This window comes from Elaeis guineensis, chromosome 10 (assembly GCF_000442705.2).
Source record: "Elaeis guineensis isolate ETL-2024a chromosome 10, EG11, whole genome shotgun sequence".
NCBI classification, from domain to species: domain Eukaryota; kingdom Viridiplantae; phylum Streptophyta; class Magnoliopsida; order Arecales; family Arecaceae; genus Elaeis; species Elaeis guineensis.
Genome location: NC_026002.2, coordinates 26979128 through 27001925, shown reverse-complemented (window position 1 = coordinate 27001925; position 22798 = coordinate 26979128). Strand labels below are relative to the sequence as shown.

The following is a 22798-nucleotide window of genomic DNA, read 5'->3' as shown; positions in this document are numbered from 1 at the left end:
TGAATATATTGCTTTTATTTTGTTTATATTTATGAATTATTTTATTGTTAGTGAACAATATATTTGTTGATTGCAACTTGTAACTAATAATCATCTATTTAAAGTTGAAATCTTGAACATATCTAATTATTTTACATATGGATGACCGCTATATTACTTTTCTAGTTGCTAGCATCTGTTGGAGATTTAAAAAAATCAATTCTACTTTCTAAATATATTTTATAAATGCTTTGCTCTATTTCTATTATTCTATAAATACTTTGTTCATTATCTGTAAATACTTTTAGCTATTAAATTGTCAACAATTTATATTGATGAATAATTTTGAAACATTTTGCTAGACTTGAAAATGACAAGTGAGCAAAATATATCTCAAATTTTGAAGGGACAGAGCTCAAACACAATAAAAGGTAAAGATAAAGCTATTGACGATAGCAATGAGTAAGAAATACATATAGTATCAGACTTTTAAAAAAAATCATATATATTACAAAAATTTAAACATAATGAATTTGGAAATACATTGAATCTAAATTAGAAGGAAGCATTTCTCTTTGGCAACCAAGTCTTGACATCAATAGGTTATCGTCTAGGATGTTGGAAGAGTAGTTTACAAGATGTTTGATGAAACATGGACCAAATAAATGTACCTCCCTTCTCCTGCTTGTTGATGAAGGAGAAATGAGCTATACTAGCTCAGTAAATAAAATCTATATTTTTTTACTGAATTAAATATAATTTTTTATATGATAATGCAAGGTTAAGAAAATAATAGATATTATAAAAATAAAATATTTCATAAAATAATATAATAAAACTAGTTGTCAAGCAAATCATGCATATATAAATCATGAACATGATTCATAAGTTATTTTTGTCAGGTATTCATATCATATTTTAAAATATTGCTTATAGCTACTCGTGTTATGGTCACTTTATACTTATGATAGGGCCATCATCGTAATCGATAAGTTTCAATAATTTATATTCATTACCAACTTTATACCCATTGGCAAAGGGTTATTTGTCGATTAACCTCACTTTTGTAAGGCTATCATAGTCATTTGAGAGCTTTTAAAATTTTATATCTTTTTTTTAAAACATACATAAATATAGATGAAAAAAATAATAAAATTTATACTTCATAAATATGCTATTTTCATAAAACATATTCATAGAATTACTTGTCATAATAAAACATGTTTTTTCATTTCATATATATTGATTCTTTATTTTATGAAAAATATGATTTCATCAATAGCAGATAATATATATGAAAAATATAAAAATTTAAAAATAAATAAGGAGTATAAGATCTATTTATCTTGTTCTCTCTAGATCTTCAAACTTCACTAGGAGAATCGGCTCATCTTATTTAACATATAAAAAATTATAATTATGAATCTAATGAAATTAAATAATATAAAAAAGAGATCATTGATTGGATGGACAGTCTGATGGATTGGATAGATCAGATCTATGTGAATCGATCAAAAAATCAGAAAGTATGGATTCAATCAAGGTAAAGATCAATCGATAGGGTTCATCAATAGTGAGTTTCAAAAGACACTCGACATGGCTGGGATGATCGGTTCGACAAGCTATTCATGCGCCATGATGGTCCTGGGCCTCGTTGGGTCCACTTGGGTCCATAGCAAGCAAACAAAATTTTGAACTGGGTCCTTGATTAGCTTAGAGATAGAAAGAAAGTGGATAGAGAGAGACATGGGAGAAAGAAGAAAGAGACAACTTCTCTCCTTTTCTTTTCTTATTTTTTTTTTCCTTCTTCTTTTTTTTTCTTCTTTCCCTTTTTGGCTGAATAGGGGAGGAAGAGGGGTGATGGCTCATCATCGGAAGTCCAGCAATGGGTGGCAGTAGGGGTGGCAAACTATGACCTAACATGCCCATCCGATTCATGTTCGACCTGCCATAGGTTCGAATTTGGGTTAAATAGGTTCAGATCGGAAACAGGTCGACCTGTTTAACTTGCTTTAGGTTGGGTTCAGATTTTACATGTTTAACCTGCTCAATCTATTTAACCTATATTAGTTTTGGGTTAGACCAAATTAGCTAGTATGTAGGCTATTCAAATAAATTGAGTAATGGGCTAGTGGGCTCCTCCCATGTGGCATGCAGTGCGTGCTTATTTCCTAATTCCATCTGTACCCCCCTTCGTATAACCGTGTCAAATCCCATAGTGGATAACAATTAGCACGCCATGCTACCTTTTGTATTTCACCAATTCTCGATTGGGCTAGGGTTTTCTCGTCCCCTCTCTTTCCTTCTTCTTCGCATCGTCACCACTGTTCCAGAGAGTCGGAGACGATGCCGAGGCTATGACTACGGGGGCTTATCGGAGGCGAAGAAGGTGGAGGCAACCAAGAGATCCCGATGGGGCGGAGCCGTGAAAGACCAGAGGCGGCCAAAGACGCAGTCAAGCTGTCAAGGATGGAGTAGAAGGTAGCCAAGAGCTCTGGTCGAGCAGAGCTATAGGTAGTGAGAGCATGGCCAAGCCATCAAGGGTGGAGTTGGAGGCAGCTGAGAGCTCCGATTGGGTGGAGTTGGAGTCGGCAAGAGCACAGTCAAGCCTTTTAGGGTGGAGCTGGAGGTGGCTGAGAGCTCTGGTCGGGAAGCTAGTGAAGAGATGGCCGAGAGTACGGTAAGGGTGGAGGTCAGAGAGGTGGTCGGGCGGAGATGCGACGAAGGCAAAGCCATAGAGCTTGAAGATGACAGAGAGTAGGTTTTTTATTTTTTATTTTTTTTAAATGAATCATAAATGGATTGGTTTTTATTATTTTTTGATGGGTTATAAATGGATCGTAAATAGGTCAGGTTAGGTAGCCTGTTTATTAAGTAGGTCAGATTCTGATTTTAAAATCTGACCTATTTAATAAACAAGTCAGGTCTGGATTCAAAGTTGTTTGACTCAATTCGTATCTGATCCGACTCATTTGTATCTGACTCGATTGCCATACCTAGGTGGTAGGGCTTGGCTGGCAGTGGATAGTGGTGCACAACCAGTGGTGGTGACCGACCAATGAGAAATCAAAAGAAAAAGAGTCAGAAAATAGGGAGACTTGGGCTTCTTTCTTGGTTTTGGTCCTTGGCCACTTGCCGGTTACCATGGCTCCATCGTGGAAGGGTCATGGGGAGGCTGAGGTACTCAACACTAGGTTCAACTTCAACGGCAGCAACACCGATAGCCAGAAAGAACGAAAGAAGTATCAGAAAAATAAAAGAGAAAAATAAAAAAATATTTCTTTATAGTTTTCTTGTGAAATCGGTGGCCGGTGATGGTGCTAAAGGCCATAAAAAGAGGGGGAAGAGAGAAAGGATGTAAGATTGGGGCCTTACCTTGGCTCTGACAGTGTCTTGGCTTTAATTTTCAGTAGGTGCAAGAATGGAAAGCCATAAATCCGAAGGAAAAAAAGAAAGAAAGAGAGGCACGATGATCGCCAATGGAGGATTTTATGGGGGAAGAGGGGTTCTATTTGTAGAGAGTCCTAAGATCCTGGTGGGACTCTTGTTCCTTTTGGGAATTACCAGAAAAGAAGACTCCCATTAGGAGTCTTCTTCCAACCTTTATTTTTGGTTGGAGATTTGGGCCCACTCAATAATGGACCCGATTGGGCCATCACATTCTTCCTCCTTTAAAAAAAAATTCATCATTAAAACTTAACATATCTTTACTTTCAAACAATTAATGATACTTAATCTTTAATTAGTATTCCACCATACTTCTATTGCATAACTATATTGTTTTGATACCATAAAATATCATGTCTTAAATTCTGAACATAACACGGCTATACTATTGAGAGGTTAAATCCATGATAATACAAAGCCAGCATTCATCATCTTGAATAGAAGAAAAGATGAATCACAAAGAAAATATTATAAAGATGTTCAATTCAAATTATTTATTAAATAATGACAGATTCCAAGTATCTAAATTCAAAATCAAATACCAAATCTATATCTCAAAATTTATAAGTAATTGGCTACAATTCTATAATCATCCAATAAACTAAATCTAGTTATAAAGCTTTCAAGCATGCTAGTATAGACCTCCAAGCCTAAATCTTTCGTTATTCTTAGTTGTCTTATTCCTTTGGAAAAAAAATAAAAGAGAAATGAACTATACTAATCGAGTAAATCTATAGTTCATTATCAGATCAAGCATAAATTTTTTAAATAATAATATAAAATTAAAAAAATAATAGATATTATAAAAATAAAATATTTTATAAAGTAATATAATGAAATAATTTTTAAGCAAATTATGATGCATAAATCATAAATATAATTCATAAATCATTCTTATAAGATATTCATATCATATTTCAAAATATCATTCAAAGATATTCGTGTTATGGTCACTTTATACATGTGATAGAGCCATTATTGTAATCGATAAGTTTCATAATTTATATTCATTATCAACTTTATATCCATTGGTAGAGAGCTATTTATCGATTGACCTCATTTTCGTAAGACTATCATAACTATCTAAGAGCTTTTAAAATTTTATATCTTTTTTTTAAAAATATACATATATGTAGATGAAAAAAATAATAAAATTTATACTTCATAAATATGATATTTTTATAAAAAATATTCATGAAATCACTTATTATAATAAAATATACTTTTTTATTTTATATATATTGATTCTTTATTCTATGAAAAATATGACTTCATCGATACCAGATCATATGTATGAAAGATATGAATATTTGAAAATAAATAAGAAGTATAAGGTCCACTTATTTCATCTGTCTTAGATTTTTGACTTTGCTAGGAGAATCGACTAATTCTATTAAACATATTAAAAATATAATTATGAATTTAATGAAATTAAACAATATGAAAAGGAGAGTGTTGATTGGATGGATAGTCTGATAGACATGATGGGTCAGATCTAAGTGACTCAATCAAAGAATCAAAAAGTATGGACTTCATTAAGGTAAAGATCAATCGATAGGATTCATTAATAATGAATTTTAAAAGACATTTGACATGGTTGGGGTAATTGGTTCGACAGGTTACTCAAGCACTATGGTCATCTCAGACATCTTTGGGTCCACTCAGGCTATAGCCAAGGGAACAAGATTTTGAACTGAGTCCTCTATTAGTTTGGAGATAGAAAAAGAGTGAGTAGAGAGAGAAAGGAGAGAGACAACTTCTCTCTCTTTCCTTTTTTTTTTTTTCTCTTTCTTTCTTTCTTCTTATTTTTTTATTTTCTTCCTTTCTTTGGCCAACTAGGAGAGGAAGGAGATGGTGACTGATCGCCAGAAGTCTAGAAATTGGTGGCGGGGCATGGTCGGCTGTGGGCAATGGTGGGCAACCCGCAGTGGTGATTAGTCCGTGAAAAATCAAAAGAAAAAGAATTAGAAAATAGGAGAATCAGGCTTCTTTCTTAGTTTTACCCATTGGCTGCTTGTCGATGATTGTGGCTCCACTATGGAAGGGTGATGGAGACGCCAAGATACTCGACATTGGATTCGGCTTCAAGAGGCGACAACACCGATGACTGAAAAAAAGGAGAGAATTGCCAGAAAAATAGAAGATTTCTTTCTTCATGATTTTTTGACAAAATCAATAGCTGGCAATGGCATTAAAGGCCATAAGAAAATGAGAAAAAGAGAGAGGATGTGACATCAGAGCCTTACCTCGGCTCTGATGGTATCTCAGCGTTGATTTCTGAATGGTGCAATAATGGGAGATTGTGAATCCAAAGAGAGAAGAGAGAGGCGCGATGACTACCGGTGGAGGGCCTTATATATACATACATGCATGCATGCATGCATACATACATAGACATATGCATACTTCAAACATGCATGCATGCAGAGACACATACATAGGGTTGAAATTGATGTTTTGAGATACAAATTAGACTTGATCCAAACCGGACGCTGTTGGTTTTGGACTTGTTTTTACATCTATTAGCAAAATTCCAGGATCCAGCTGGTAGGTCATTGGCCACCATTGCCACATCTCCTACATCTAAATTTTGTACTATGTGCATTAATTGGATGAGTTCATGATCCAGAATCTTTGCAATTTAATTTGGTCTTACTTTATTGTCAAACAATAGTTACCAAAATAAATAGTATTTATCACCTCAAATATTTGTCATTTAATTTGGCCTTATTCAATTTTTAAACCATCATTGCCAAAAATGCATTACTATCTCCAACCTTACCTTTGCTATTTAATAAGGTCATACTCTATTTTTAACTATCATTACAAAAAACAGATAGCAGTAATCAACCCGACTGTTCCTATTAATTTTGATCCTACCTCATATTTTAATTGTCACATAAACAAAATTGATTGCATGCATGATTACTTAAAGTTTGTCTGGATATTCTAGTGGTTTGGTTTGTGCATGAATGTGGTTTGACTTCTCATAGACTAGACAAACCATGTGAAGTAGATGTGTAGACTAAACCCTCGCGATTTGACTCTTGAAGGGCCATTCTTGCTTCTATCATGTCTGCTAGTGAACCAAATTCGTTTACCTTCTACAATGATCTTCTTTGATATGCCTAATCTATGGACTTGGTGTTCTAGTCCTTTCTGTCTCCAGTGATTCAACCCAGCTGCTGCATAACTAGAAGACACCATTCATAATATACGGTGCATCATTTACCTAAATTGCTAGAAAGTTTCATTCTAGGAAATGCCATTTGTAAGTTAAATGAGACTTACATTAGAGGCCAATATATTTTAGTTAAACTTGCATCAAATCAATAATTAAGGAAACAACTAGCAAGCTCTCAAAAGACAGATGGTATTTTGACAATTTAAGATGGGATATTTGAAAAATACTGAACAAGAAACCATGCAGGCGTTAGAGTTGCATCAATGGGTTGCCATTCACCCAAGTGTTACTATTCTATATAAAAAAGATCAAGATTTGCTGACTTGGTATCAGATCCCATACCATTCACAATCCTATTAAAGGTTGGTACGCAATATAATATGATAAGATTCAGAATACAGAGTATCGATAAGATGATATCAATATGGGATGATATGCCCGCATTTAGAGATGCAACAATTCAGCACAGTACCCAAACAATGTGAAGTTGAAGATTTCACTAATAAGCTGTATGGAATCTAGACCAAACAACACAATTGGGACCCTCCTTACAGGGAGAGAATTGCTTGTTAAGGTGTTTGGCCAGATCGTCAATGAATGCACTATTGCATGGCCCAATGCTTTCTGTAACTCTTGCCCGGAGGGAGTAAGAATCAATTTGGGAGGACTGCTGGAGTTCTATTGAGGAGGCACAGCTGGAGGAGAAGTTGTCCTGGTGTTGTAGGAATTGCAGTGACCACATTTATGGCCAACAATGTGAAAGAAGACCTCAGAAACTTTGTTGCAGTCATTACAGAGGATCCAGACCTGCAAAATATACACACCATCTGTTAAAATAGAAGGGAGAACATTTTTTTTCACCCTTTCTTTCTTTTGTTTTAGCACAGGTGAAATATATTATAGAAAAAGGAAAATACATGCTATGCCCAAAGGTTTGTTACATTAGGATCCAACCAGGAAAATTCTAGATTCAATTCCTATCATCAATATCAAAGTGGAGGGGTTTGTGTGGCGGGAGTTGGTGTAGATCTATAAGAATTTTATGCAGTCCGAGAAGAGCCCTGAAAAACCCTTGATTCCTATGCAAGCCCAGTTTAAACTGAATTAAATATAAATGGCGTTCTATCTGATCACCTTAAGCAAGCTGCCAGACCCATTATCATTAATGTAATCCCTAACCATTTTATTCAGGAAAGATGACATAAAATGGAAAATTCCTAATAGAAAAGTTAGGTTATTGGAGCTGAAATTTTACTTAACCCCAATAATTCCTTTTTATGGTATAAGTTCAACAGAGATTTTCTGATGATTATGGGATCCATACTAGTGGTTATGGAACAAAGGATGAAAAACAGACCTTGTAACGATAATCTTCAGGCATGATTGTTGCTGCTATCTGCAAAAGTAAGGGTCCAGAAGTTAATGTTGTATGACTTTGGCTGAACGCCAGAAACCGAGAGAGATAGATAAATAGAGAGAGAGAGAGATAGCAAATTATTATTAAAGCAATAATGTATTTGTGCTTCAAATTCATTAGTTTACAGGTCTAATCCCTGCTCATCTGTGTAAAACTCATGGTGAGATTAATATCAATTGCTCTAATGCTATAAAGCACCAAGTCTGAATTTCAATCAAGAAAAATTAACTGCACAGAGATGATCCTCAGACAACTAATAATTTGAAATTAACAATTAAAATTCATTGATGCATTTATGTTTCACTAGACATATTTTAACAGGTTGAGGATATGTCCTCCTGGCTGGTATACCATGGATGAATAATGAAGAAGGCAGTGAGAATCTAATTAAGTGATGATTCAAGTAGAATGACATAGAGTTATGCGCATTTGATCCCAGATACAGGTCAATGAAGAAATATTATATTCTTATATTCATACTGGCCATGGATTGAAATGAGACAGATTGTTTTCCTTGAAGAACACCAAGAAGAAATGAGATAGAACACAAATCAAGCTCCTGGAAAGCTAAAGTATCCAGATAAAACATTGACCTTCAATCATATGCTTCTCAGATTGTGTCACTATTTCAAACTAAATTAGACTCACATCAACGAAATCTTGTTCCTTTTGGTGCATCTCATTTCCTCAATCTCATATGAGGTCAAAGGAATAAGAACAACACAACAAATTATTATGTTTTTGTGCTGCAAACATGTATGAGAAACAAGACCAAGGTTTTACGTCCCGGCAAGATGGGTGGTGTCCCGACCATCCCGTCTTGTTCCTATGAGAAAATGAGACCGAGACAAATTTGGTACTCCAAAACCCATCTACATGGGGAAAGAAGAAGAAAAAGGAAGGAAGGAAAGATGAAGAAAAAGAAAAAATAAAAGGAAAGAATAAGAAAAATGAAAAAAGAAAGGAAGGGAGAAGACAAGGAAAGAAAAAGAAAAGGAAAAAAAAAAAAGAAAAGTAGAGGAAAAGAAAGAAAGAAAAAAAAGTAAAAAGAAAGAAAAGAAAGAAGGGAAGAAAGATGGACGATCGAGATGCATGATTAGAACTCTTGTCGGGATGAGACGGGACAAGAGGCATCCGGTTTCATGGAGAAACCGGGACACCTTCGTCCTACAGGATTTAAAGCCTTGAACAAGACTATCAAGGGAAATAGGTGCATAAAAGAACTAGAAGGGAAAATTGGAAGAGTGCTGGTTAGATCTTATACAATTCTGAAAGAACCCCTTTCATCCAAATATTTGACAAATAATCTCCTACATGCACAAACCAGCTGTCTTTCCAACCCATTCTTATTCGCAGAACTCACAGACTCGAACAAGCTAAGCAGGCAATGAATTTCAAATCTTAAGGTCTCAACAAATAATAAGAGAACAGATGACATTGCAATGCACCTACCAATGAACATTTCCAGAGAATCAAGATCAATAAGAGGAGCATTATAATCTAAAGAAATAGGCATACGAGGAAACTCCCCACACAGACCTAACTGTAGACTTAGCTGCAGTTATAAAGTGAGTTAGCTTCTCATAATACTAGAGCACATCAACGATGTCCAAGAACCTGATCAAAACAATCTAGAGCATCCCTAGACTCCCAAAAGCATGACCAACTTACGGGAATGCCATCCTTTGCATTTGAACATAGAACAAAATAAATTGTAGCTATAAATTGTCACTCTCCTTTCTTAACACAAATTATCACCACCACTTCTTTGCAAGGTAGTTTTGAAAGGTTTTTAAGATACTTTAAATAAATCCTCCTACATTTGTAGAAAAATATGCTGACTTCCAATCCACAATATTATCCACAATTCTATTTTATTACCCAATTAAATTTACATCATCTACAAAGAAAGAAAAAAAATAAGGCAAATGCTACAACAAAAAAGGGCAAATGTTGTATCCTTGATTGATACCAACCTTTCTTAAAAAACAGAAGCTGCTTATTTGCAGACATCAACTTGACATTTAATGCTAGTTGAGTCTGACAGTTAGCATGGATGACCAAAATAACAGCCTCAAACTCTTCCACTCAATACCCCAACAAACTAGAGCATACAGAACTACTACACCCTGCTAAACTCATCATAATGAAAATTTCAAAGTTCACCTTTGCTCCTATGGCAATTCAACATAATTCAAAATAAGATCAACATGCATACCACTTCATGACGATACAGACTGCACGAGAACAACAAGAACCAGAAAGACATTATCCTAAACTTTTCACTGCATGAGCAGTGCCAGTACGACCTTTTTCTCAAAGGAAAGAGTCACATTACTATCACCTACCATGCACAGAGACTTGCCAAAAATATCTCATGATGTCTCTTTACCTAAAAAAATATCACAAAATGCCCTACTCTAGCCGACAGATACTGCTCATTTGCATGGCTATGGCCATAAAAGATAATGCCATCCAGAATTCCACCTATGAAAAAAAAAGACTGAGGACATACACATCTTGATTAAATTTTGCTGGCTATAAATATGTACTGCATTAAAGTGGTACTGCCTATATATCCACTAGCATTAAAAACATCCAAATAAGAAAGCTATATAACAGCAAAAACTACTCAACTAGAAATCCATCTGCCCCAGAGAAGTGCTGAACGATAATAGTATAGAGAAACTGCAAACTTTGCCTTATAAATTCCTTCTAAGCTGTTGACTTCCTGATCGTACCAACCCAAATCTGTCCCCAAACAACAGAATTCTCATCATTCACAATACCAGCTATGCCTCATAGCATGCCCAGCCCCCCCAGCTCCTAATCATAATTAATAAATGACTGAATGTTTAACAATTCCCAACATTTAACAATTCTCATCACTCATCAGTCATTACTGCTATAGAATTTGTACCCACAAACAACTCACTATCCACAGCTTGGATCACTGTCAATTTATCTACCTTCCAAACCTCCTACACAGATGACATGCATAACCTAACCAAGAGAGCCTAAATGATTTTTTGGTAACTGAATAAGAAACAAGACCTTCACCCCCTCAACAAGCAGTCTAGACCCACATTAGAAAAATTGCTTAATAGCCAAGTCTGCCACAAAGGATGATGTTGGTGGTTCAGAACCTCCTCAGAATATCACCCTATAAAACAAGCCTTTTTTTAATTTTTTTAAAAAAGCAGCTCTATTTCCATGCTACCACACTGAAATCATGAGTGAACCACACCGAAACAAGCCTTTTTTTTCATTTTTTTTAAAAAAAGAAGCTCTATTTCCATGCTACCACACCCAAATCCATTCCTGGTTCACTCATGATTTGGGTACCTTAATAGATGCCAACAGTAGAAAGAACTGATCATGATAAGCAGATCTGAAAGGGGCCTGGATCGATTCTGAAATCAAATAAAAGGTTGAAGCTGGGAAACAATTGATTCAAAAATCCAAATAGTAATCCTTAAGCCACAAGACACAGGATCAAGACTATGGAGTTCGCGAAACATTAAAAACCAGACAGGAAGGGAAATGAGGAATTTTAAGAAATCTGCATATTCTTTCATGAAGTGGAAGAATAGTTACCAGCAAAAAAGCCTAATTTCAAGTTTTAATGCCAGTCATCATCTTTTAAGCAATTTCCATTAAATAGGCCTCCTAAACTTCATATGCCTATGATGAAAGTTGTTGTCAACCTCTAAATTAGTTGGCATTTCATTCCTATTGCAAATCTGGGGAAGAGATGGGCCAGCCAGGAATCCCAAAAGACAAATCACTGGGTACTGATTGCCCATATATCACAGCACTGACTAATTTACAAAGCAGCAAAATTGGAAGACACAAATGTGAAGGTCGGAAATAAGAACAGGAAGAATGGAGAGTGAGAAAAAGAATTAAAAAAGCCTCAAAACATCAAAAGCAAAAAAGGCAGCTACCAATAGAAGTACTAAATAACTCTGCTGGCATGAACACCTTTTCTCTAGTCACAGTAGAATGGCAAACAACAAACTCAATGCAAAATGAGCCACCATTTTCCAATAGATTTTTTAACTGAAGCTCAATTGAACTACATGCATTCCATAACTCCAATATCTTTAATTTCCTAATTCATCTCAAGGGGTCTCGATTTACCAGAAATATCTTTAATAGAGCACGTCGCATCTAGGTTTAGTTCATATAAAAGCGACCCACTCCCCAAAAGTGACTAATGGAAACCATTGTTAACCTGGTACCTTGCTCATAGAAAGCACAAACCTCATCGATCTAGAAGCCCCGAAACCATACAGACCAAAAGTCACCCCATGTCTCAATTCTGATATCTTGATCTAATCCAACCCCATTATTTGATCTAATCCAACAGGAGCTAAAACATCTATCCATCAGTTGGGTGCAGGTGCAGCAAACCCGACTTGCTAGCAAATCATGTTGGATTCGGGTTGAGGTTTCTGACCCATTAGGCCAGTAAACCAAATTGATTAAATTATATTAATATTTTTATATTAATAGTTACATATTTTTTAATAAACATGCCTAAGCATCAAGCCAACCAGCCCCCAGTTCCCTCTTTGCATGACTCTTCTCCTCTCCTCATTCCCCCTGCCCTTTACTCCATCCCTCCCTTAATCCAACTCTACTTCCCTCTCTTCTCTTCCTCCCTCCTGTGCCTCTCCATCACTCCCCTTGCTTGTCTCTCCTTCTCTTCTTTTCTTCTCCTCCAACTCTCAACCTCTCCACCTCTTCTCACCTCCTGTCCTTCCCATCCGTCCTTTCCTCTCCTCCTATCTTTCCGTCCTCTGACTTCTCTCTCCTTTGCCTCACCTATTCACTTCATCCTCCCCAACAGCTTGACAACCAAATCAAGCAATGCTCAACACAATCTAGTTGCACCACCACACATTGAATGAAGCACCCCGTCATTCAACCCAGCCGCCCTGATATAGATTCAGCCATTCATCATTACCAAAACCAGTCATCTTTATGCAGATCCAACTATCCCATCACTATATCCATTCATTTTAAACCAGATCTAGCAACATATGGCTAGTTCTGCTCAGCTCAATGGCTGTTATACAACCAAAACCCCTCTTGCGTAGGCTCCCTGGTACTCATCACTGTTCTCTACTACTAAACAGACATACAGGTTAAGCCCATGTCAACCCGGTAATCCTTCATTAAGTTCAGGTCACCGATAGCGAACTCACTAGCAGGTCAAATGAGTTGGGTTCAAGGCAGGCTCATGTGGACTTGATATGGACACCGACCAACCAGAACCAGCCCATTGCCATCCCTAGTAGTGCAGGCCTCATGTGTCCTACGAGCAGTTTATAGCTATCATCCTGTCACCTTTTTTTGATAAAAATTGTTAGGAAAAAGACAAGCTCCTACCTACTTTAAGTGTTTTGAATAAGAATGTAAAATGTTTTCAATATACCAAAAATTATTTAACAGCCTTCACACTTGAATACTAGTGTTATTCAAAATGATGAATTTAGTATTAGGATGTTTATGCATCTTACATATTTTGTGTACTGCAAATCACCTTAACATAACCCTTTTCCTGCTTACATTTCAATTTTGTTTCTGTTCTACTTTTAGTTTCTTGGACACTATTGTTTCTCAGATTTCACGTCACCAAGTGTTAGAGATGACCTATTAAGATCCATATAACTCTTGTTCTTTTCAGTTGGGATTTATTACAATCATGTTCCTATTTTGCATTTATCAACAATGAGTATGTAATTCAGAAGGTAGGGCTTCAAGCCAGCATTAATTGCCAACAATGATGACTGGCTTGTCCCTGCACTTAGGTTCACAGGCAAGCTGAATACAGTATGGGACATGTGGTGGCTTCCAGGGGTTTCTAGCTGACTAAATGGCCTTTCTTATGGCCATTAAGCAATGGTATCACAGAATAATACGTATGGAATTCATATCAACACTATGTGAATTATCTTTGAAAATTGCACTATCATGTTACCAGTTGCTTGATTCAACATTCCCACTAGGCTGCACGAGTCCTTAAACCTAAGGGTTCTCCACTACGAATTGCGATCTTCATATGGTAACTTCCAGCTCAAGCAAGAGATGCAGCAAGTAACACCTTGTATGCAGCATCCTTGTTGGCTAAATAATGATTCAGAGCAAGGTATGCTGAACCTGTACTGCCGGCCGTTTCGGCCGGCCGGCGGTAAGGTTCGGTATGGTTTCATACTGTACCGAACTGACGACCCGAACCGGAAGAAAAAAAGAGAGAGAGAAAGAGGAAGAAAAAAAAAGAGGGGAAGGAGCTGGCGGGACCACCGGACGGCCTCCAACTGGCTGCCGTGGCCGTCGGAGGGCGCAGTCCACGCGCGCGGCGCCGCAGGCGTGAAATAGGGGCATCATCCCTGTTTCGCAAATTTTTTTAAAAAACATGGTTTTAAGTGAAGTTGGCAAATGATTTTTATTTTTTTTAAAAAAATTCTTAAGTCGGCAACCCAGTTGCCGACTTCATAAGTTAAAAAAAAAAAAAAATCGAAACAGACGTTGTCTGTTTCGAAAAAGAAGAAAGGGGCAGAGCCGCGGAGGGGCTCCGCCCGCTCGACCGCCCTCAGACCGTCGGCGTCAGTTCGCCGGCCACCGGGAGCCTCGCAATGGAGGCACCGTCCGTCCGGTAGTTTCCCCGCCCCCCCTCCGAGCGCTTTCTCTCTCTTTTTTGCTCTCTTGAAAGCCCTATCGGGCGATACGGGGCTCGAAAGCCCTCCGACGGCCACAGCCGGCCTCCGGCGGCTCCCACCTCCCTCCCTCCCCTCCTCTCTCTCTCTTTCTTACTTTCCGTTCTTTTTTCTTCGGTACCGCCGGTATACCGATTTTACCGACCGAATCGTGCCGGTTCTCCGCCGGTCTGGTACGAGATGGGGTGTATCGGCCGGTTCGGCACGGTATGACAAACCTTGATTCAGAGCAATCTATCAGCAATGGAATTTATTGACATATGTGCCTCTATAGAGATAGATATGAACAGATGGAAACTCTTGGTTTCCCATGCTTATTCCATTAGTTTCGTGTTGATTCGAAAATAATAAATTATTTTCAGAATATGGTTTCTAGTGATTTATATGTTCAATCATGCAATTAAGTTCACATTACATGGATGTGCTCGCTGTATGGTGGACAGTATGGTTCCCTAGAGCCATATGTGGACACAAGGTGCATGGAGGGACTAAAGAATAACAATTTGGTGCACAGGGGGCTTCAATGAAAAATTTACCTAAAGGGCCTAAGAGGGTTTGATTGTTAATTATTTGATGACCTTGAGAGGACACTAGGAGGGTTTCTAACCAACAAATAGATATCCTAGTGGACCTAGGGTTCCCACCTCCTCAACATCCTGTTTGAGGACTTATAAGGGTTCCGCCACATCTTCACTAGGTGCTTGAAAGAGTTTTCTGATGAGATTGGCCACTCAGAGTGCTTTAGATATTTCTGTTTCTTACTTCCATATGCAAAGAGAAAAAGACAGGAAAACTAAAAGAGGAAGCCACTAGTAAGACTCATTGACAAATCTCATGAAATAACATTATGGCCGATTGCAAAGGTATCAGGGCATAAACTAATCTCTGACTGTTCATTAATCAATATCTCGCTTCTCTAGGGCAAACCATTTTCCCTAATTGGCTCTGACAAAAAAGATCTGTATCCAGACAAGTCTTCTCATAGAGGTAATTTTCAGTCTTCTACTTTCACTCTTTGGATCTAGTTTCTCCCCCCACAATCCTTATGATTATCAAAGAGCCAGATACCCTACCTACTGCAAACTTCTATGAGATTTTAACCACCACATAACCACTATTTCTAGCAACTTTGCCAATGTACCAAAATGTGAAGTTTTCATTTGAAACACCTCTTCGCCAATGAACCAACTCCACCTTTTGTTCAGAGATTCAACAATAAACTTTCCTCATTGACCCCACCAAGGATCTGATTGCAATTTACAGTAATAAGACTTCCATTCTTCTTTACGAGTCAAAAAAATGGACTAAGCTTCTTTTAGTGAGATCTTTCAGATCCAACTTTAAATTTCTTTCCAAATTGCTCAAAGTTACATTCAATTATCTAGCCATAAACTAGCCCTTAAGTATTTCTTTAGAACATTCCATATCCTGTTATCTTGGTTCAAACAAAACAATAGTGCCAAAGGAACGTGTATGAGTTTTGATCTTTAACTAAATTCTGAACAAGTGTTGTTGCAGATTAAAGAAATGGAATGGAGGTAGTGTAAGAGGGTGTGGGAGAGAAATTTTGGTGAGATTCTGAAGCAGGTATAATGTCGTAATTAGGAACCTGGTCATAGTGCAAAGGACTATAATTCACTTCCAAAATGTCTCAAATAATGAGATTACTTTGAGGTTTTTTCACATTCATAAGACAAGAAACTTTCCTACTTGTTTATGAAAATAGACAAATTAAAAATAAAATAAATTTCTGACCAGTGGATTAAATCGATATCTTTTGACACTGAATGGCCCCTATATCAAAGTTTGGCAATCCATTGTCCATACTATTGCCTCATCCCTCAACATTTCATTCTTTTCTCAACTATACACGCTCACTAACTTCTTCAAATGCCCGAGGTGAATACTAAAGGTTTCACCTAATATACAGTCAATATTATTTTAACAGAGACATTTTACAAAGTAGTAGATTGCAGATCAACATATAGAACTGCTGCTTTTAAATTTATAAAAAGTGAGAAGAAATGATGATCATCACATTATAACCTCAATTATTTGCTGTTAGTAACTATATGCTTAGTTTAACTTAATTGATAGGAACTTCTGATCTTTTTTACAAAAAGGTAAATTCAAAGAACATAACATAGCTGCATCGTTTTGTCTAAATGGGAAAAAAAAGAGAGAGTAGAATTGCATCAACTATTAATGAACAGAAAACTCGCATGATCCTTAATACTTAACATATAAAAACATGCAAGGTAAGGCTGCTATGGTCTTACCTCTTCATCTAATTGCCTCCAATATTTTGACATATCACATACTGATTTGGAACATATTGGACATGTGTACCTATTAAAAATCACAGAAACAAAAGGACTTCAGATAACAGAATTATTATCTACAACTCAAAAACCAAAAGCATATGGTAAAACAAATAAATAAGCTAAAGAGGCGTGGGCTTACCGGGCATGTTCTAGCATCTCGTCATAACATTCCTCATGTATGGTGTGCCCACATTTCAAAACTCTTGTCTCTTTCAATGAGTCAAAAAGATACTGCAATATAGCTTCTAATATTATGTCAATTTCAAATTTCAATAGACTTTAGAAGCACATCAAAACAAACCTCATAACATATAGGGCAATGGCGCCTCATTGAGTGCTCCACACATGAATGCTTATCACGCAACCCATCTGAGTAGCAGGATCCTGTGTGTTCAATAACAAAGATAGTAGAAGGAGCACATTGTTCGGAACAGTTGATCGCTAACAAAACAGAGTTTAAAGCAGCATGGTCCATGTGGATAGGCATACAAATATATATAGCATTGATAATGATTACAGAGCAAAAAAGCACACACATGCGTGTGCGCACGTGTGCGTGCGCAAACGCAAGCATACACGCACATGCACAGAGACATATAGACATGCACACGCACAGAGGCACATAGACACACACATTTTGCTTTAGCTACGAACAAGAACTCAAGGCTCAAACCACCAACTACAGCTTGGCTTTCTTCTGGCTCGCTTTTCGCCCTGTAGAAAGTTACCTTCATTTCGTTCCTATTCAAAGCCAAGTTGTCAATCGGACATTAGTATGGGCTTCTTGTTTGCTCTTCACTCAATGCCTAACTCAAGCTTGTCCATAGAACGAGCTCCGCTAAGCGATTAGTTTACTGTTGAGAGGTAGCAAAGAGGACAGATAGGCTAAAGAGAGGTTAGCGCTAGCTACTATTAGAGAGCTTGCTGGATGAGAGCAAAGCAGACTAATTAGAGGAAGGTGCAAAGCGTAGTAACTTTCAGAATGAATGAGTGCAGTAATGTCTCTTATCTTCCCCCTACCCCCTAAGAAGGAAAAACTGAGCAAGATAGCTTCAACTTCCATTGAGTGTTGAAAGAGAAATTGAGATGTGAGAAAAAGAATAGCTTTTCTTTAGCTCTTCACTAGCCATTGCCAATCCTGTTCTCCATGGAAAAGCTTTACCTTAAGTGGAGTGGCCAGGCTCTGATCTAATTCATCTTCATGACTCTGAATGAATGCTGTCGGCATTCAATCATACATATATGAAGTGTGCTGCGAGTCATCTTAGAGAAAGAGAAAGGAACTTATAATGACTGCTAGCAGATGTTATGAAATAAGGGATAGAAGGAGAAGAGACTAGGGAATGCTTTTTAACTATACAAGAATTCCTCTGATTCCTCCATTCCAACCAGATTTTCAGGAATAAGCACTGCAAGAATGGTGATACCCCCTGCAGTTACCTCTAAAAGGAATGATCTCGGGCATCAATCTAAAGAGAGTTTGGTAGCTTTCCGAGAAATTGCTTTATCTTATTAAAGGAAAAGGAAGAACTCGCTTTCGCTAGGCACCAAGGCTTCTTTCACTCCTAACTTCCCTTGAGCTTGGTTAAGAAAGGAAAGCTTGGTTAAGAAAGGAAAGCTGGTCCAATCCCAGCTTCTTCAATAAGAGAAAAGATCACAGCGGCAAGACCTAAGAGAAAGGAGCTATTATCGAACTCGAGCCTTCTTCTTCATGTGCACCTACAAAAAGCAGATAGGAAAAGAGAACTCCTAAACCAAACTGAAAAGCAATCCATTTCTTATATATTATATACAAGACCACCCCGCCATTTCTCATTAAAGATAGGCACAGGGAGGAAAGAGAGAAGTGCATCCAAAACAGAAGCCAGTTCTAGCAGAGTCAAAGTCAAATAAGAAGGGCCTTGAGCCCGGTACTCTTTCTTCAAGATATCATGCCCATCCAAGCCTATTGACACACACACACACACACGTATATACACACATAAACTAATTAAATGATTTTATCTATTTCTTCTGCCAATAATCTAAGGCATACACAATAGTTTTTAGTTGAACAGTTTAGATGCCTATATCATTTTATTCTGCTGCACACAGAATCATGCCAGCATTATATGATGCTGCAGTGTGGGACAAGGCTTGATACAAATCCAGGAATGGTCATGGGACACGCACATCTTTCTTGCCTTGCCAAATAAAAAATGTATCCTTTTCTTTTCTCCTTTATTTGACTTGATGAAGTCCCACAATATGACCAAGATAATGCCTGAATAGTTAGCATTTTTGCCCGTCGAAGGCAAACTGTACCTTGACAAAATGGCTATATCAGGGGTTTGGGGTCTTCTCGGCATCTAAATATCTAAAAGAAGCAGCAGCTCCATTAAACTGCACAGTTTTCATATATTTGACAGAGCAAATTCATGTCATCTTTCAGTTACCATACCAAAATTGGTGTAAAGGTGTATAATCTCTTCTGTGCACCAAATTGAGGATGAAAGATTCTCAAAAGCCAACATCTTAGACATAAATAAATTACTAACCTTGCCGCAATTTCATATAGCAGTTTCCCCACTATCATTCACTTACAAAGGGAAACAGCATATTCATCACATCTTTAGGATCATATAATCAAAAGATAAAAAGAAACGGAAGAACAAATCACGACCAAACTAAATTTGCTACACATACAACTTAGGGGTGAAAGTGGTATGGATATTATCTATCCAGATCTATTTTTGTATCCAAATCAATCCAGATATGGACAAAAACTTAAGGATCCGATTAATATCCGTATCCATATCCATATCCGTCAAAGAAAAATAGATATGGATATGGATAGATAACTATCCGATTCGTATCCGAATATCTGAATCTACATATAACTCTAAATAATTTTATATAGCATTTACTAATTTTTAAGAGAAATATACAATCATATAAATATACTATTAGCTTAATTTATTATCTATCTAGTAATATTTTTGATTTTATAGTTATAAAGTTTAATTATCCAACTTATATCCGTAATTATATCCATACTTTCAGTATCCGAATTGTATCCATATCCGTTTTAAACAAATATGGATATGAATTTTTGCATCCGAATAATATCCGAATCTGAATTTGTATTCGTCAGACAAAACAAATATGGATATGGATAACAACTGTCACAGCATCAGGCTCACGATATAATTACACTACTAAGTGAGCTTATAAAAGTGCAAAATAGATGCAGCAAGCACATACCACACTTCTGGCAGTGGAAAAAATTCTCTTTACCACCTACTCTGTTAGAATTTAACACAAACAGGGTCAGTCCATCATCTAACATGTCCAAAGATTAAAAAGAAAAGAAAAAGAGACAAGAAACGAATTCACTAACCTGCAGATGCCACAATCATTGCAATGAAATTGCCCCTTTCCAAGCTGCAAGAAGAAACAAGCAACAGACATTACCATCGATATTTTACCAATTCAACTTCTCAGCCTAGCATGATAAACTTTTACAAAAAGCTCACGTCATCATCATAAAATTTGCACACATCGCAGAAATACTCTCCCATATTAACCCCGCAATTTGAACATACTTGTGCAACCTATAAGCAGAATCACAACACAATCACTACCCAAAATTTAACTAATAACAATTTAAAAGTAAAGAATATCAAGCATAGTAGAAATATCTCTTCTCAGATCCGAAACCGATACCGGCTGCTCAGTGTCGCAGACCAAACAAATCACCTGCAAAATCCATCCAAAAATATCCAAATTTCATCATCCGAACCCATATCCAACCCAAACAACCCATCCAACATAAAAAGAACAGCATTTGAACCCACCCTCTGAACATCCCGGCGGCAAAGCTCGTGCAGACCGCTCTAATACAATCAACAAGAACAACAAAGACATTCATAAATTCCACCACCAATCAAGGAAAAAAAAAAAAAAACGAGATCCAAACAGAGAGAGAGATAGATTTCAATACGTTGGACTCATTATGGCAGTGGCGACAATAGAAGATCTCATTGCAACACGGAGCTCGGATCTTGCACCTCCGTCTATAGTGCATACATCTAATCATAACCCCAAAAAAATCATTAAAAAAAAAAAAAATCAAGAAACGCACTGGATTATACGTCTTTTATATCAAAATCAATCCAGAAATTAGGAAACAAATTACCCAAACTCCATCTTTCCGAAGCCAAGGCGAGAGTCGGCGGCGGAGGAGTCGGCATCGGTGGAGGAATCGGTAACGGTGGAGTCCGTAACGGTCGAGGAGTCCGTAACGACGGAGGCGGCGGTCTCCATCGCTGTAACGAAGACGGAGGACGTTACAGCGAAAGAGCGTACCGCGCCGGAGGAGAAGGAGAGGCTTCGCTCGCTGGAAAACAAAACCAGTTTATACGAAAGAAATCGTGTATTCTGAATAACAAAAATAATAATAATAATAATAATTATTATTATTACTATAAAATTCAAGAATTTATTATATGAGATTATAAAAAAGGGATTAGCGGCCGTCAAGGGAGGAATGGGCGCCGACTTATCGACCAATGGGAATATTGGAAATAAAAATTCCGACCCCGAATCAAGAATTCGCCAAAGAAAAATGGATCTTTGGATTAAAAAGAACATTCTAGGTCAAGGGTTTTTTACCACGCGCGGAGGAAGAGGACAACGAGATTACGTTTTCTTGAGCGTACGGTTCTCCCGATGGATGGAGACGTTTTTATATCCAAGGGGATGTCAGCGGGCCTATTGATTGGACGGCTGAGATCGATGTAAGTTTTGTTGGATATGCGCGTGTTGCTTTACCGGCCGTCCAGCCTGTCCTTGTAGAACGAAAAAGAACTGGGTGGAACGAAGACATTTCAGTGAATTTACATTTACCTCATGGAGAGTTGACATAATTACGGATTCCCCCCTCCAACGTTCGAAGAATATACATTTCGTACCTAATTTTTTAAGATAAACTCCCTTCCCTTCTCTCTCTATTAAACAAGCTAATCGGGGTCATCACTAACTAACCTATTTAAGTTATTTCGGTGACTCCGGTTTCACGACAAATTTATTAACTGGGTGCTCAACTTGCTTTGCCGATCAACGGAAACCTTGCGCAAGAGATCTTCGGCGGGGACGCCCACTGTTCTCTTATTTACTTGTTCTCTGTTCTAAGATGTTTATATCTTGTTTGTAGATGATTGTATTTAGAGCCATTATTCTTAATGCTACATGGATAAGAACTATTATTGATACTTATTGCTTTTTATCTGCCTGTGTTCATAAGAATTAACGGACAAATGAAAACTTGCGCAAATAGGCTCGTTCGGATTACTGTTCAACTCTTTGATATTATTATTATTTTTTTTTGGAGCTATTTAATTTTAAAATAAAGGGTTCGCTATTGTTAAGCGGGAAAAGTATGGGACTTGAAAACAGGATGGGCGATGGGGGAATTCCAACCAGTAATGGAAGAGAGGAGGGGAAACTGCTATCGTTTGCTGGCAGATCCATTTTGATTCAATTGATGCTTGCTTGTATCCCAATCCACTATTTATCTTGTGTGCATGTGCTCGCCGCAACTATTTGCAAATTAAAGAAAGAGTTCTAGACTTTCCTGTGGGGCCCTACCTCTAACACAAAAGAACTGCGCTTCCCCTCTTAGAACTCGGTGTGTAAACCAAAGAACTTGGGTGGGCTTGGGTTCTTTGCCATGACTGGTAGA

General features: G+C 37.3%; 1 protein-coding gene across 1 annotated transcript; it reads right to left on the bottom strand.

Moving 5' to 3' along the window:
* Positions 1-6924: 6924 nt before the first annotated feature.
* Positions 6925-21722, bottom strand: LOC105059956 (E3 ubiquitin-protein ligase MIEL1). The gene is made up of 13 exons (XM_029260434.2): positions 21617-21722; positions 21254-21454; positions 21059-21146; positions 20913-20951; positions 20782-20814; positions 20592-20669; positions 20456-20499; positions 20320-20360; positions 17378-17460; positions 17216-17307; positions 17032-17101; positions 7968-8006; positions 6925-7417 (listed from the first exon to the last, which is right to left on the bottom strand). Exons 1-13 carry the CDS (start codon positions 21706-21708, stop codon positions 7289-7291), a joined length of 1029 nt encoding a protein of 342 aa, XP_029116267.2. The 5' UTR covers positions 21709-21722; the 3' UTR covers positions 6925-7288.
* Positions 21723-22798: the final 1076 nt, after the last annotated feature.

Bases quoted from the DNA above. Each gene is read 5' to 3' on its own strand.
- LOC105059956 (XM_029260434.2), bottom strand. From the start codon at position 21,708: ATGTTCTTTTTAATCCAAAGATCCATTTTTCTTTGGCGAATTCTTGAT. The intron at 20,500-20,591 runs GTGAGCTTTTTG...TTCTTCTTGCAG, and splicing joins GCAAATTTTATGATGATGAC to CTTGGAAAGGGGCAATTTCA. The intron at 17,102-17,215 runs GTAAGCCCACGC...GATTTTTAATAG, and splicing joins GAGATGCTAGAACATGCCCG to GTACACATGTCCAATATGTT.